At 56.0% G+C, this 12,217-nt stretch overlaps 1 protein-coding gene across 11 annotated transcripts; it reads right to left on the reverse strand.

The window, feature by feature from the left end:
- Positions 1-11: 11 nt before the first annotated feature.
- Positions 12-7,003, reverse strand: EXOC3L1 (exocyst complex component 3 like 1). Of its 11 annotated transcripts, none has more exons than XM_039888910.1 (14): positions 6,459-7,003; positions 5,882-5,951; positions 4,691-4,744; positions 4,319-4,479; positions 4,030-4,249; positions 2,876-3,488; positions 2,679-2,796; positions 2,417-2,542; positions 2,226-2,326; positions 1,907-2,017; positions 1,022-1,151; positions 780-902; positions 328-699; positions 12-246 (listed from the first exon to the last, which is right to left on the reverse strand). In XM_039888910.1, the coding sequence occupies exons 1-14, from the start codon at positions 6,969-6,971 to the stop codon at positions 13-15; spliced, it is 2,946 nt and encodes a 981-aa protein (XP_039744844.1). In that variant the 5' UTR covers positions 6,972-7,003; the 3' UTR covers position 12. The 11 variants fall into 11 exon arrangements, with proteins under 11 accessions (XP_039744844.1, XP_039744845.1, XP_039744847.1 ...); XM_039888911.1 differs by lacking the exon at positions 5,882-5,951 and having other exon boundaries at positions 356-452; positions 544-699; positions 4,691-4,908; positions 6,415-7,003; XM_039888913.1 differs by having other exon boundaries at positions 6,467-6,630.
- Positions 7,004-12,217: the final 5,214 nt, after the last annotated feature.

The following is a 12,217-nucleotide window of genomic DNA, read 5'->3' on the forward strand; positions in this document are numbered from 1 at the left end:
AACACACACAATTCAGGCGTACGGGGCCGTGGCTTTATTCTGCGGGCAGTCGGGAGTCAGGCACAGGGCCCCGAGGGAAGGCAGGAGGATGGAGCAGGTGTAGGTGCTGGCACGAGGCTGAAGAGTGCGCGGCGACCTGCAGAGGGCGAGGGCTGCGGGCCAGCCTGCAGGGAGCTGAGTGCGGCCAGGCGCTGCTCTCTGGACACGTCCCCGCGCAGGTCCAAGAGGGCGGAGATGTGATCCTCGCTACAGGAGTACCACAGAGGTGCGTCAGCCCCGCCCCAGCCCTCCGAGGTCCCTCTTCCCTTCCCGCTCCCGTCTTTGCACCTCACGTCGGGAAATTGTTGCCGCAGACCTGCCACCTCGAGGCCAAGCATCGTAAGGTCGTGGAGGTTTAGCAGTTTTCGCAGGGTGAGAAGCACCGGCGCGCATTGAAAGGTCTCCTCCAGGCCCTGAACACGTCGTGGTAGGTTTTGCGCCGGCCCTTGGTTCCCACCCAATCACTGAGACTTCCACCCATTTGCTCACCCAACAAGCTCTTACCAAATCGAGGAAAAGATCCCGGAGCTGGGCCGCATCGTGCAGCAGGCGCTCTGCTGCCTGGTTCCGCTCATCGGCATCACGGCACACTAGGCGGCCTTGCATTAGTGCACATAGGTACTGCAGCACCACGGTACGCTCTGCCTCGGCCAGCAGCAGCTGCGGGGAGGACAATCAGGTGGGTCCTGGACTCCTTTCTCATCGGTACTCCCTCCACCAGCCTTTCCCACAAAACGCACCTGGACCGTGGAATTCCGCACACGCCAGAAGTCCCGGCAGAAGTGCGCTGTCCGCTTACACACATTGTCCAGCAGCTCTGGGCTCAACAGCCACTGTCGCGAGGGGAGAGCCGCGAACAGGGGCTAGGGGAGGGGGCACAGAGACGGAGCTAGAAGGAAGAACCAGACCTGGCATTCCTTGCAGAGACCCCCATACGTATGCTGTATATCTCTTCCACCCTCATCCCCACCTGAAGCCTCACCTGGAGTTCCACCAGCAGTGCCTCCAATACCAGGCGGCAGATCCTCCTTTGCAAGTCTTCCAGAGCTGCCTCCACAGGAGCCAAGACCCCTGATGCCACCCCATCGGGCTGCAAGACGGACACGGAAGAGCTGGACCAACCGAAAGTACGGCTTCAGGACCAAGGCCAAGGCCCTCACGGCCTTCTGTTGTCAAGTTGCTCGGGCGCCACCTAGTGGCGCAAGTGTGTGGCAGAAGTGGGCAGGAAGGGCGTTTTGCAGCATTTCTGAAGGGCTTGGGTGTGGACTGACTGAGAGGCGTGGAGTGGTGGGCTCAGCGAGCTGGAAGGGACACGGCCCAGCCGGACCTGCCTCTAATTCACGGTGTGACCTTGAGCAAGTCAAGTTTTTGGATTTGTTTTCTCACACGTAAGAGGAGAGAGCTCATCCCAGTCAGGAGGGAGTAAAACTCAGCAACTTGTCTGCCCTCTATATCCAGATCCCAAAGAACATAAGAACTAAGAGGAAGGGAATTTTTTTCTGCTTTGTTCACAGCTGTAATCCCAGACATTACCTGACAGAATAGAACTTGGTAAGAATACGTTGAAAAAATGACTACTTGAGACTATGTGCCAGGTACTGTGATAAGTACTTAACATCTGTTAACTCATGTGATTCTCAGAATGTCTCATTTATTACCTATATAATACTAATGAGAAAAGCCAGATTCAGAGAGATTAGGTAACTTGCCCAAGGTCACATAGCTAGTAATTAGAAGAACTGGGATTGGAACCCCAGGGCTATGTGAATCCAAAGTTCCTAATGGACTAGTGTGGCCTGGGTCCATACCTAATAAGTGTTCAGTCAGGGGTTAGTGAAGGTGGGGTTCTGTGGGGGCCTCCTGGTACCTGAGTGCTGATTGGTGGTTGAGGGCAGCCAGTAGGTAGGGCACATAATGAGGGGCCACTGCTTCCCCTCTGAGGTGGTCTCGGGAGAATCGTATCAGAGCATCGCTGAAGCTGCAAAGGGCAGAGGTGGCTTCTGTACCTGCTGTCACTCTGGCTCCCCAACAACCCTGTTCCTGGTATACTGGCCCCACCTCCAAGATACCCAAGGCCCTGTTTGAAGGCGACTTTTCCCACTGATGTGCCTTATTCACTCAGAGTCCCTTTGCACTGCCCTAGAAACAGGGCCAGGTGTTGGGGGTGGGTCAGTGCTTTGGCAGACCTCCTCAGGAATGCTCCGAGTTCTGACAGTGCCATGTCATGCACTCGCCGCTGCAGTGACTCACTGACCAGGCTGGTCAAGCGAACGTTCTCTTCCAGGATCTATAGGCAGGGATGGGCAGCTATCAGCAGAGTCCTAGTCCTGCCCTCCTCCCCTTTCCCTGTGGGGGTTGCCCACCACTTCCCACCCACCTGCAGCACGATGGCTGGCATTGGTGAGTGGTAGAAGCCAGATGGGTCTGTGTCGGGCTCCTTCTCCCGGCCCCATTCAGCAACTTCCCCATCTAGTGCCTTTTGCAGCCACTGCACCACACTTGCCTGGGGGAAGGGATGAGGGGGCAGTAGGATGTACCAGGGCACTGACCCTGCTAGAGACAAGTAGATATCTGACTTTTCAGATACAGGCACACAGCTGGTAGCAGAACTTCTCCAGACCTGGGTCCCAACTACTCACCCGGACTTTGGACACAAATGTTGCCTCCAGCTGCTCGATATTCTCCAGGGTCAGGAGGGGCTCCAGCTGAGACACATCAGCCTCAGGCCCCAACTCCAGGCTCCCCATCATTTCTGGCCTGGTGATGGGTGGTCCAGTGTCATACTGAGCCCTCAGCTTCTGATCCACCCACTTCCCATTGCCCCAAGGGCACTAACCCAGGGTACACACGCAACACCCAGTGCAGCAAGGTGAAGGCATCAGCAGCTCCCAGCTCAGGACCTTTCAGAAATTGCTGCAGGCAGCGGCGCAGGCCACTGTGCAGAGTGTGGGCCCACAGCTGGACTACCTTGTAGTGCGGAGGGCAGCAGGGTGCTATTAGTGCCTCAGCTGTGGCCAACTCAGCTGGTAGAGCCACCTGCAGAGCCTCCAGCCACCCTGCTAGGGTCCCTGGCCCAGGCAGCAGAGGTGTCCCAAAGTGGACCCGCTCCAGACCCTCCTGTAGTGCCTGCAGACAGCGCTGTCGCCAGTCCCTGGGAGCCTGTTCCAGGGAAGTTGTGCGGCCAGTTTCCACTTCTGCCACACGCACAGCAGCCACCAGCAGGGCTGGGTCCTCCCGTGCCAGCTGCCCTGCAGCCCCTACAGCTGCCTCCACAGCATGGCCCAATGCCTCAGCCAGAGGGCCCAGCCCCTTGAAGATCGGCAACGCCAGGCCCCCCAGAGATGTCCATGTCTCTTCCCGCAGCTGTTCAAGCTCTCGAAGGCTCACGTATGCCTCCAAGAGCCGCTGGGCATCAATCAAGGTCTGTGTGTGTGCTACTGCAGATGGCACTAAAGAGGGAGAAGAGGAGATAGCCCTGGGTCGCAACGTTCCCACCTGTGCAATAGGTACGAGATCGGATACAGAGGCCCTGGGGCTGGAGTGATGTGTAAAATATTTAATAACCAGTACAATAGAGCATTGGCCAATCTGAAAGGATCCAGGGAAGGTCCTCGAGGCCTGGTGGGCGAGGTGTAAACTCTTCAGCTAATGAAACATGAGAAAGGGATCCGGGAGGGAAGGCAGGGAGGAAATGGAGGACCATTCTAGTGGCTAGTCACCTACTCTGTTAGGGAAATAATTCTATTTAACAACTAGAATGGCCAGAGCCACTTGACTGGGTATCAGTCCTAACTCAGACATCCCATTCTCAGGAACCCTCAGAGTGAGCTAATTGTACCCTGCTTCATAGGCCATCTGAAGCCTGAGTTACTCTCTGGGAGGGTCCTGCTGTGTCCCTCCATGCAATCTCCCACTAGTGCCCCAGCCTTTTGATGGATATTTGTTGACTGACTGTTGGAGGGCTGAGGCCCAAGGCCTCTGCATACTCACCTGCCTGCAGCCGGGGCAGCAGCTGAGACAAGGCCTGGAGTTGCTTGTGCTGAGCAACCTGCTCTCGCAGGGGCTCTACGGTCTGTATAACCTCAGCCATGCCCTGGAGCAACCCATGGGCCTGGCCCAGGGCCTCACGGGCTTCCTGCACAGCCTCAAGGGCCTGGGCCAGCTGCCAAACACCAGTCTTCACGCCCTCCAGGTATGACTGTACCACTGACTGTGGGAGAGAGGCAGCTAGTGAGGCCTGGCCAGCCCTGCCTCCCACCCTCAGCAGCCTGACACCTACCTTCATGCGTGCTTCCAGGGAGCGGGTACGCTGCACCTCACGGCTACGGTACTGGCCCAGCCTGTCCAGCTGCTCTGGCCGGTAAAAGATGCCTGAGGCCCACTTGAGTGCTGCACCCCGGGCTAGCCGTTCCGCCCTCTCCTGCTCGGGCCACTCAGGCCCTAGACAGGAAGAGCCCAGACAGCCATGTCAGTAGGGCAGAGCCTGAAGGAAGCGGCTGCCAAACCTGCTCCCCTTCTGGCTCTTCAGCCTGGCCCCCAGGGCAGTCCACCCCTCTCACTGGCCCATAGAGCTCCAGACAGACCTGGCAGGGAGGACCCAACCCCACCATTCCCACATCCCTCTCCCAACCCACCAAAACAGGACTCATACCAGGGATGAGTGCCGGCTGCATTTCATTCTTGGCTGTTGAGTCCATGGCAGGCCCTGGAGGAGCCAGAGGAAGAGGGAGGTTCTTGCCCAGCCCCCTCAGGAAATGTGAGGGAGGAGGGGTGTGATGGGGAGTCATCTGGGAAGTTTCTCGGTTTTGCCCCTGCAGATGCCAAGTGGGGCAGGGTAGGCACAGACCTCCATTGTACTCTGCTCCTGTTCTGCATTGAAGAGGACAGTTTGGTATGGAACTTACCAGGCTTGACCAGGCTTCCAGTTCTCCCTCCTCCGCAAATAGCCTTGGCCTTGAGGATGGCCCTCACAGCAGAGTTGGGCACTCCCTACACTGGCTCACAGGGCATGGGTGGCTCTGGCCCACACCTCAGCATGCAGCAGAATTCCACTTCCCAAGGAAGCTTCTGTCCCATTCCCCTGCCCAGGAGCCCCCTTCTCCCTCCAAGGTCCCTCCCTCCCCAAGGTTACATACAGAAAGGAAGGAAGCTGAATCTTTGGCGTTTTATTCTCCACAGGAAAGAGCATCTGCACTATGGGATGGGGTGGGGAGGGCTAGGTGCCACTTCCTTGGGGGGAGGGGAGTAGACTCCCTGTGATCACAGAGTCTTGACCAGTCCACCTAGGACCTTTTAGGGCTCAGGACACAGACATGAACTAGATGGCCCCAACCTGGAGTGGAGAGTAGAGCGGGCAAATATGGATGCAGAAAACAACATCACAATATGAAAACTGTAGATAGGCCTCTCAGAGGAGGCGGGTACTTCTGCAGAGGAGTGAGAGATCACAGGCTGTTGCGAAGAACCCATGTGGTGGGTGATAGCAGGAGAGGGGTCCAAGAGGTATGAAAGCTGTTTATCTTGAGAGTTAAAGGGGGCTATGGAAAGGACTACAGGGTAGTAATAATGTAATGGACCCTGGCGAATCATCCAAATCCACCCTTCAGGACAAAGGCATCTGTTTCCTTAGCTGCCAGGAGTGTAGGCTGCTGAGATCTCACAGCTGAGTCTCTGGGTCACTGTTGGTGTACAAAGGCCCAGTACCCTTGGCTGGATGTGGAATGTCTTGGAAGGGACACCCATTTTGGAGCTCCTGGTAGAATGGGCTAAGTAAGGCCTCTATTATAACTGCTTCACAGTTTAATTCCTTCTCTGTCCAATTCTGTTTGTCTTACTCCCTTACAGGTGTGGATCTTCAATAAACTTCCTTCAGGCAAATCCCTGTTCAAAGTCTGTTTCCCAGAGAACATGACCTAAAATTAAAAATGTTAACAATAATAATGACACTGTTAAAAATAACAAAATGATACCAGCAAACATATAATTCTTCCTATATATCAGGAATTGCTCTAAGTGCTTTACTTATATTTAAACATTGGTAAACATATTTGCATTGGCTGAAAAGTGGTTATAATTCCATGTCCTCTGAGCACTGCAGTGTGGTTACAAGAGAAAGATGAAGCTGGGATCAGGGAAGGGGAGTGGGAAAGGAGACAAGTGCATAAGCTAGATGCAATAAGTGCTTGCCGTTTGGCAGGAAGTGAGACAGAAAATAGCATGAGTGACCCCCCAAGACAGTGGGGCAGCTTCTAGAAGCAGGATTAGGAAAACACATGGGGTTCATTAGGCGGCATGGTCTCCTCTCCTAAGATGAGGGCTGGGGCAGAGTTAGTGGAGTAGGGCAGGTTGGCCAGCCAGGAAGTTGCCAGTGGCTACCCCTTCTTTACTGCCGGGGCTGTCCACCGACTTCCTCCACATGCCTCCGCACCACGTCCTGTCGCACCACGTCCTGCCTCCCGGGATCCGCGGGTTGTTTTCGTTTTGTTTGGAGGTTGGACATTTGCTGATGGCCCCGAAGTTTTGCGGCCGTGCCCGCGGAGAGAAATTGCGCCAGGTTCCCTGGGAGAGCGTGGGGCGGAAGCGGAAGCAGCTACGCTGGCGCCGGCGGCTGGGCGGCCAAGAACGGAAGCGGAAGTGGCGGCGGCGCCGGCCTGGCCTGGCCTGGCTGAGGGGAGGCGGCGGGCGGGCGCGATGGCGGAGGCCGGGCCACAGGCGCCGCCGCCCCCGGGCACCCCAAGTCGGCACGAGAAGAGCTTGGGACTTCTCACTACCAAGTTCGTGTCGCTTCTGCAGGAGGCCAAGGATGGCGTGCTTGACCTCAAGCTGGTGCGGCCCGGGCTAAGGGGCGACATGGGGGATGGTGGACCAGGCCTGGGCCGGTAGCGGGAACCCCAGGGGCGGCCCAGCAGAGCCCTCAGAGAGCAGGCCGCCATCCGTGTGCTTTCTCACAGGAGGGAGGCCGAGAGCTGTTTCATTCATTCGGCCCAAGCAATTGGGTGTCAGATACATGCCAGTCTCGGGGCTGCAGGTGCTGATCCTCGTGGCCCTCCCTGCCTGGTGTGGGGAAAAGAGCATCAGAACATCAGTTCAGGCTGCGCCAGGCCTCTTCCCGCCCCGCGGTCCTGAGGTGCTGTAGTATTTGAGAGGAGGGTTGGGACCTAGTCCACCCCCTTTCCAGACTGCTCCGGACCAAGTTTCAAGGTAGCTGGAGGTACACCTGAGAGTGGGGCTGAGCATCCTCCACTCTGTTCTGTGTGCCAGGCAGCTGACACTCTAGCTGTGCGCCAGAAGCGGCGGATTTACGACATTACCAATGTGCTGGAAGGTATTGGGCTGATCGAGAAAAAATCCAAGAATAGCATCCAGTGGAAGTGAGTGGAGGCACCTGGGAGGGCAATGGGATCTCCAATCCAGACGTGTCGGGTTGGGGGTGGAGGGTGCAGGAGAGAGCAGGGGCCATGGGACCCAGAGTTTCTGGCAGCCCCTCTCAATCCCACTCCCTTGGCTCAGGGGCGTGGGGCCTGGCTGCAATACCCGGGAGATTGCAGACAAGCTGATCGAACTCAAGGCAGAGATCGAGGAGCTGCAGCAGCGAGAGCAAGAACTGGACCAGCACAAGGTGTGGGTGCAGCAGAGCATCCGGAACGTCACAGAGGACGTGCAGAACAGCTGATATCCTCCTGGCAGTCCCTGCTCCTGGGGTGTGGGCGAGGGGCACTCTAGTCCAGCTGGGTTTGCTCTGTGGTGCCCTCGGTTCAGTCCCATTTTGGAGGTTGGTCCTGTAGCCCCTGGCCAGGTCCCAGCCTTGTGGTCCCCTTTCAGAGCCCCTCCCCCACCAATTTTTGCCTTTGATCCCTCTTCAGGTAGACCCCAGGCCCCAGGACTTTCTCTGAGGGCTTGTGTGTCAGACCTCTGTTAAAGAGTTGGGTTTTCTCTGTGGTCTGCCACCTGTCTCTATAGGCAGGGCATCAGTCATTCTCCTTAACCCCCACACTTTGGCCTACGTGACTCATGAAGACATCTGCAGATGCTTTGCTGGTGAGCAGAGCCTGGGTCGGGGGAGATGGGAGTGGGGCTGGGTTGAGCTACAGCCCTGCGCAGTGAGCTCAGAGCCCAAGAAAAGTTCCATCTCTTAAGAGGGTTCCTGGGGCCTGCCCAAAGAGGAACCACGGGTAAGTACTGGATTTGAAGGTCACGGGGAGCCTGTGGAGGCCAACCATACTGAGAGGGTACAGTAATCCTGGGCCAGGTCCCTGGGTCAGCTCCCATCTGCACCATCCCCTGGCTTTGGCTTCTCAGGTGTGACAGGGACATAAGCGAGGGAGAATGTGCGTGCCCATGCATGCTTGTAAGCAGGGGTCAATTGAATTGTGGATACAGAAACTGTTTATTCTCCATCTTGCATCCCCATACTGGTCCTGGGGAAGGGATGTTGGCCTTGGCCAGAACGCGTACAGCTGGGAAGCAGCACCATCTATTCAGGAGTGAGATGCCCATGACCTGCAGTCTTGCATTCTACATGTTTGAATCCAGATTTTCTGGTTACTGACCCCTGAGCTCTTGGAAGGAGAAAAGCTTTGGTTCTCAGCCCCAGCCGCTGTGGGGGTTGGGTGAGGCTTGCTGTCTAGCTCCCCAGAGACTGTGATGATCTTTGCTCCAATGGATGGGCACCCCCATTTCCAGCTCAAAATAAGCCCCTAGGCCCTGACCCATCTTCCTCGTTATTCTAGGAGACACCCTCCTGGCCATCCGGGCCCCGTCAGGCACCAGCCTGGAGGTGCCCATCCCAGAGGTGGGTGTTCAGCCCAGGCAGGAGGGGTTGGTTGAGGGCGGGTGCTGGCTGTGGAGCCTGATAAGTCCCGGGTGGGGCAGGTAGGTTGAGGCCCAGGGTTTGGGGTTATCTAGGAGAATGGGCAGCCTGGGGTGGGAAAAGACACTCTGGCCCTGGCCCAGGGTCAAGCAGGAGCCAGACCTGCTTCCAGTTCCACCTGCCCTACACTCCCAGGGCCTCAATGGGCAGAAGAAGTACCAGATTCATTTGAAGAGTGTGAGTGGCCCCATCGAGGTGCTGCTGGTGAACAAGGAGGCATGGAGCTCACCACCCGTGGCAGTGCCTGTGCCACCACCTGAAGATCTGCTACAGAGCCCACCTACTGTCTCTACCCCTTCACCTCTGCCCAAACTTGCCGTGGCCCTGCCCCAGGATGCCTCACGCCCAAGCAGTCCCCAGGTGACCACCTCCACCTGTGTCCTCAGCAGTACCGAAGCCCAAGGGGTTGCTAGTCCAGCAGCTGAGATCGCAGGTAAGGCACGATGGGCTTCTGGTGATGGGGTGATCTCTGGGACCCAGGAGGCAATACTTCTTTGTTGTGGAATGCCTACTCCAAGGTGGAATAGACCCCATGGAGTTGTCCTTTTCCTGGCCCCGCAGCGGGCCTCCCCTTGCTATGACAAGGGAATGCTTTTTAACAGAGAAGCGCTAACTGTGAACAGGCATTAGTGACAGTTTTTCCCCAGAGCCACCTGTGTCTCACTTGCCCCGGAAGCCCTTCTTGAAGTGTGGTCGCAGCAGACATGTCATCGATGAGTCTCCCTCTTACAGGTCTCATGTCCCTGTCTCCTTTAGTGCATTTCTAGGCTACCTCTTCAGGGATGACTAGCCTAACTCTCCTTGGGCCCAGGAACCAGGGCTATAGTCATCCTGGGTGTGGGTTCTAGCACGCCCAGCTTCAATATCGCACTGCCTGTCCCCAAGTGACTGGATTTGGGGCATGTGGTTGCAGTGAGTGGCGGCCCTGGAACTGATAGCAAGGACAGTGGTGAGCTCTGTTCACTCCCACTGGGCCCGACAGCACTGGACACCCGGCCACTGCAGTCCTCTGCTCTGTTGGACAGCAGCAGCAGCAGCAGCAGCAGCAGCAGCAGCAGCAGCAGCAGCAGCAGCAATAGCAGTTCATCTGGATCCAACCCTTCTACCTCCTTTGAGCCCATCAAGGCAGACCCCACAGGTGGTGAGTACTTGTCTCCTTGGGAGCAGAGAAAACTCAGCCTTAACCAGCAACAGAATTAGAGCTGGAACCCAGCTGTCCTATTTTCTTAGCCAGAGCTATTCCCTGCCATCAGCCCTGCTTTGACCAGAACTTTGCCAGCCAGGGTGAGGAGCCTGGCCTCCGACTCAGTGCTGGTGGCCCTTTGATCCCCCTTTCTGGGCTGACATAGAATTCCTTGGTCCTCTTTCAAGCCCTGGACTCAGGTCTCAGGAAGGCATAAGCACTCTCTTGGGGAAGGGGCTGTGGTATGTTCCTCAGGCTTCAAAGGTGGGCCGTACCTTCCCAGGAGAGGTGATGTTATCTGCCTGGTGTCTTCTCTCCATTCTGTGACTCGAGTGTTTTCTTCTTCCAGGACTCATTCTTTCCAGGACTCATTCTTCCCAGCCCACAAGCACTGCTCTCTCCTCACAAAGTGACACTTTGTCCTCTGTGTCTCTATCTCTCACCTTTCCTGTCTTCTCTTTCTAGACTCTGGAAAAGTCATCTCCATTCCACAGGTTGCAGCAGTCAGGACCTCTGCAACCCACTCACTTCCATGCTCCATCAGTGCTGCTTTTGATAAGTCGCCCAGCCCTGCCTGCCATCTCCATCAGGTTTCTAGGCTGATGTGCTCTGGCATTCTCTTGTTCCCTATTGATGCTTTTTTCCTCCTTTGGCTTTAGTGATGCCAGCTCTTGGCTCTTCTCTATCACTGGTTTCCTTCCTGACCTCTCCCTGGTGTGCTTCCTTAAACACTGGCACTTTCCAGCTCTCTCATTCCACAACTGTGGAGGACCCCAGTTTTGGATAGATGAGTCCCCAATCTCCTCTTTGCCTAGGTCTTTGTCTGAACTCCACATCTCTGTGTCCATATGCCTTCCTCTGCACATCCAGTGGGCACTTCATTCCCACATGTCCTCAGCTGAAACTTGCTTTTCCACCTCTGTGCATACCCTGCCATTGGCCCTAGCCACCCAGGCCTAATACCTGGTGTCACTCCAGTTTTGTCTCCTCTCCTGTTCCCCACTTAACATCAGCTAAGTGAGTTCTGTCCCAGACATCTCTTGTCAGTGGCCTCATATCCTCAACACTCAGGATCACTGCCAGCCACCTCTATCCTAAATTCTTTAGCATCGTCTTCTTTACCCCAACTGACAAGGATCTGTCTGAAACACAGCCTGACTGGCATTTCTCTGTTTACAAAAGTACCTTTAATAACTCCCTAAGGCTTGCTAGATAAAACCAGAGCCCCTAAACCTGGCATATGAAATCCCTCATGTTCCAGTCCCAGCATTCCTCCCCAGCTTCATTTTCCTCTGCTTCCCATTTGCATCCTCCTGGGCAGACCTTTGTAGCAGAGTTGTCACCTTGTAGCACTAGCCCCTGTCGAAATGTATGCCTTATCCTCTGCCAGGTGACCTGGCCCAGGGTGTGGTGTCTGAGCCTGGCACTGAGCAAGTGCTCACCAAGGGTGGGGATGGATAGGGCATCCTGCATCAGACAGGGTATGCACGCTGAGCCCAGAAAGGGAGAAGGTCTGCTTGCCCTTCTGTAGTGCTTCCAAGTTAGTGGAGCTGTTAACCAGTCACCTATAATGGGCCTTTGGTACCCTGGGCTAAGCAGTGAGAAATTTGGGTCTGCAAAGGAGACTGACAGACAAAGCTAGCTTGGCCTGCGCAGAGCTTTCATTTCTTCAGCTTTGTGGAGCCCCAGTGTAAGTACTATAGGATCTGAAGAAGTCAGGGGCTAGGGTGGGACCAGGCTTGACTTCAGTGCCCCTGAGTATGGCTTTTTTGTCTTTCAGTTTTGGAACTCCCCAAAGAGCTATCAGAAATCTTTGATCCCACACGAGGTAGGGCCTTGTTCCTCTTTGGGGCTGGGGTAATGGGCACAGTTCATTGGGTCTTACAGATGTTTTCTTGCTCTTCTGCGGGCCCGTGTTTGCGCTTGGTACCTGGGCAAAGTTCCTGATGGGTGGGTGGGGGGTCCCCTTCATGGACTCTGGTGGGTGGAGAGGCGGGAGCCAGAATGTAACAGCTCTCCCTCCTTCCCCAGAGTGCATGAGCTCGGAGCTGCTGGAGGAACTGATGTCCTCAGAAGGTGGGTGGCCCAGAAAGGTGAGGGGTGGTTGGCTCAGGAGGGTGGGGCCT

Source organism: Pteropus medius, unplaced genomic scaffold (genome assembly GCF_902729225.1).
Source record: "Pteropus medius unplaced genomic scaffold, Ma_sr-lr_union100, whole genome shotgun sequence".
Classification (NCBI taxonomy): Eukaryota; Metazoa; Chordata; class Mammalia; order Chiroptera; family Pteropodidae; genus Pteropus; species Pteropus medius.

What these genes read in the sequence shown, in the direction of transcription:
- EXOC3L1 (XM_039888905.1), bottom strand. Translation starts at nt 6,971, where the DNA reads ATGGCGGCCTGCTCTCTGAGGGCTCTGCTGGGCCGCCCCTGGGGTTCC. An exon ending in GTGTTGCGTGTGTACCCTGG is followed by an intron (nt 2,797 to 2,875) that starts GTTAGTGCCCTT and finishes ACCCATCACCAG; the next exon opens with GCCAGAAATGATGGGGAGCC. An exon ending in CTCGGAGCATTCCTGAGGAG is followed by an intron (nt 2,018 to 2,225) that starts GTCTGCCAAAGC and finishes TGCCCTTTGCAG; the next exon opens with CTTCAGCGATGCTCTGATAC.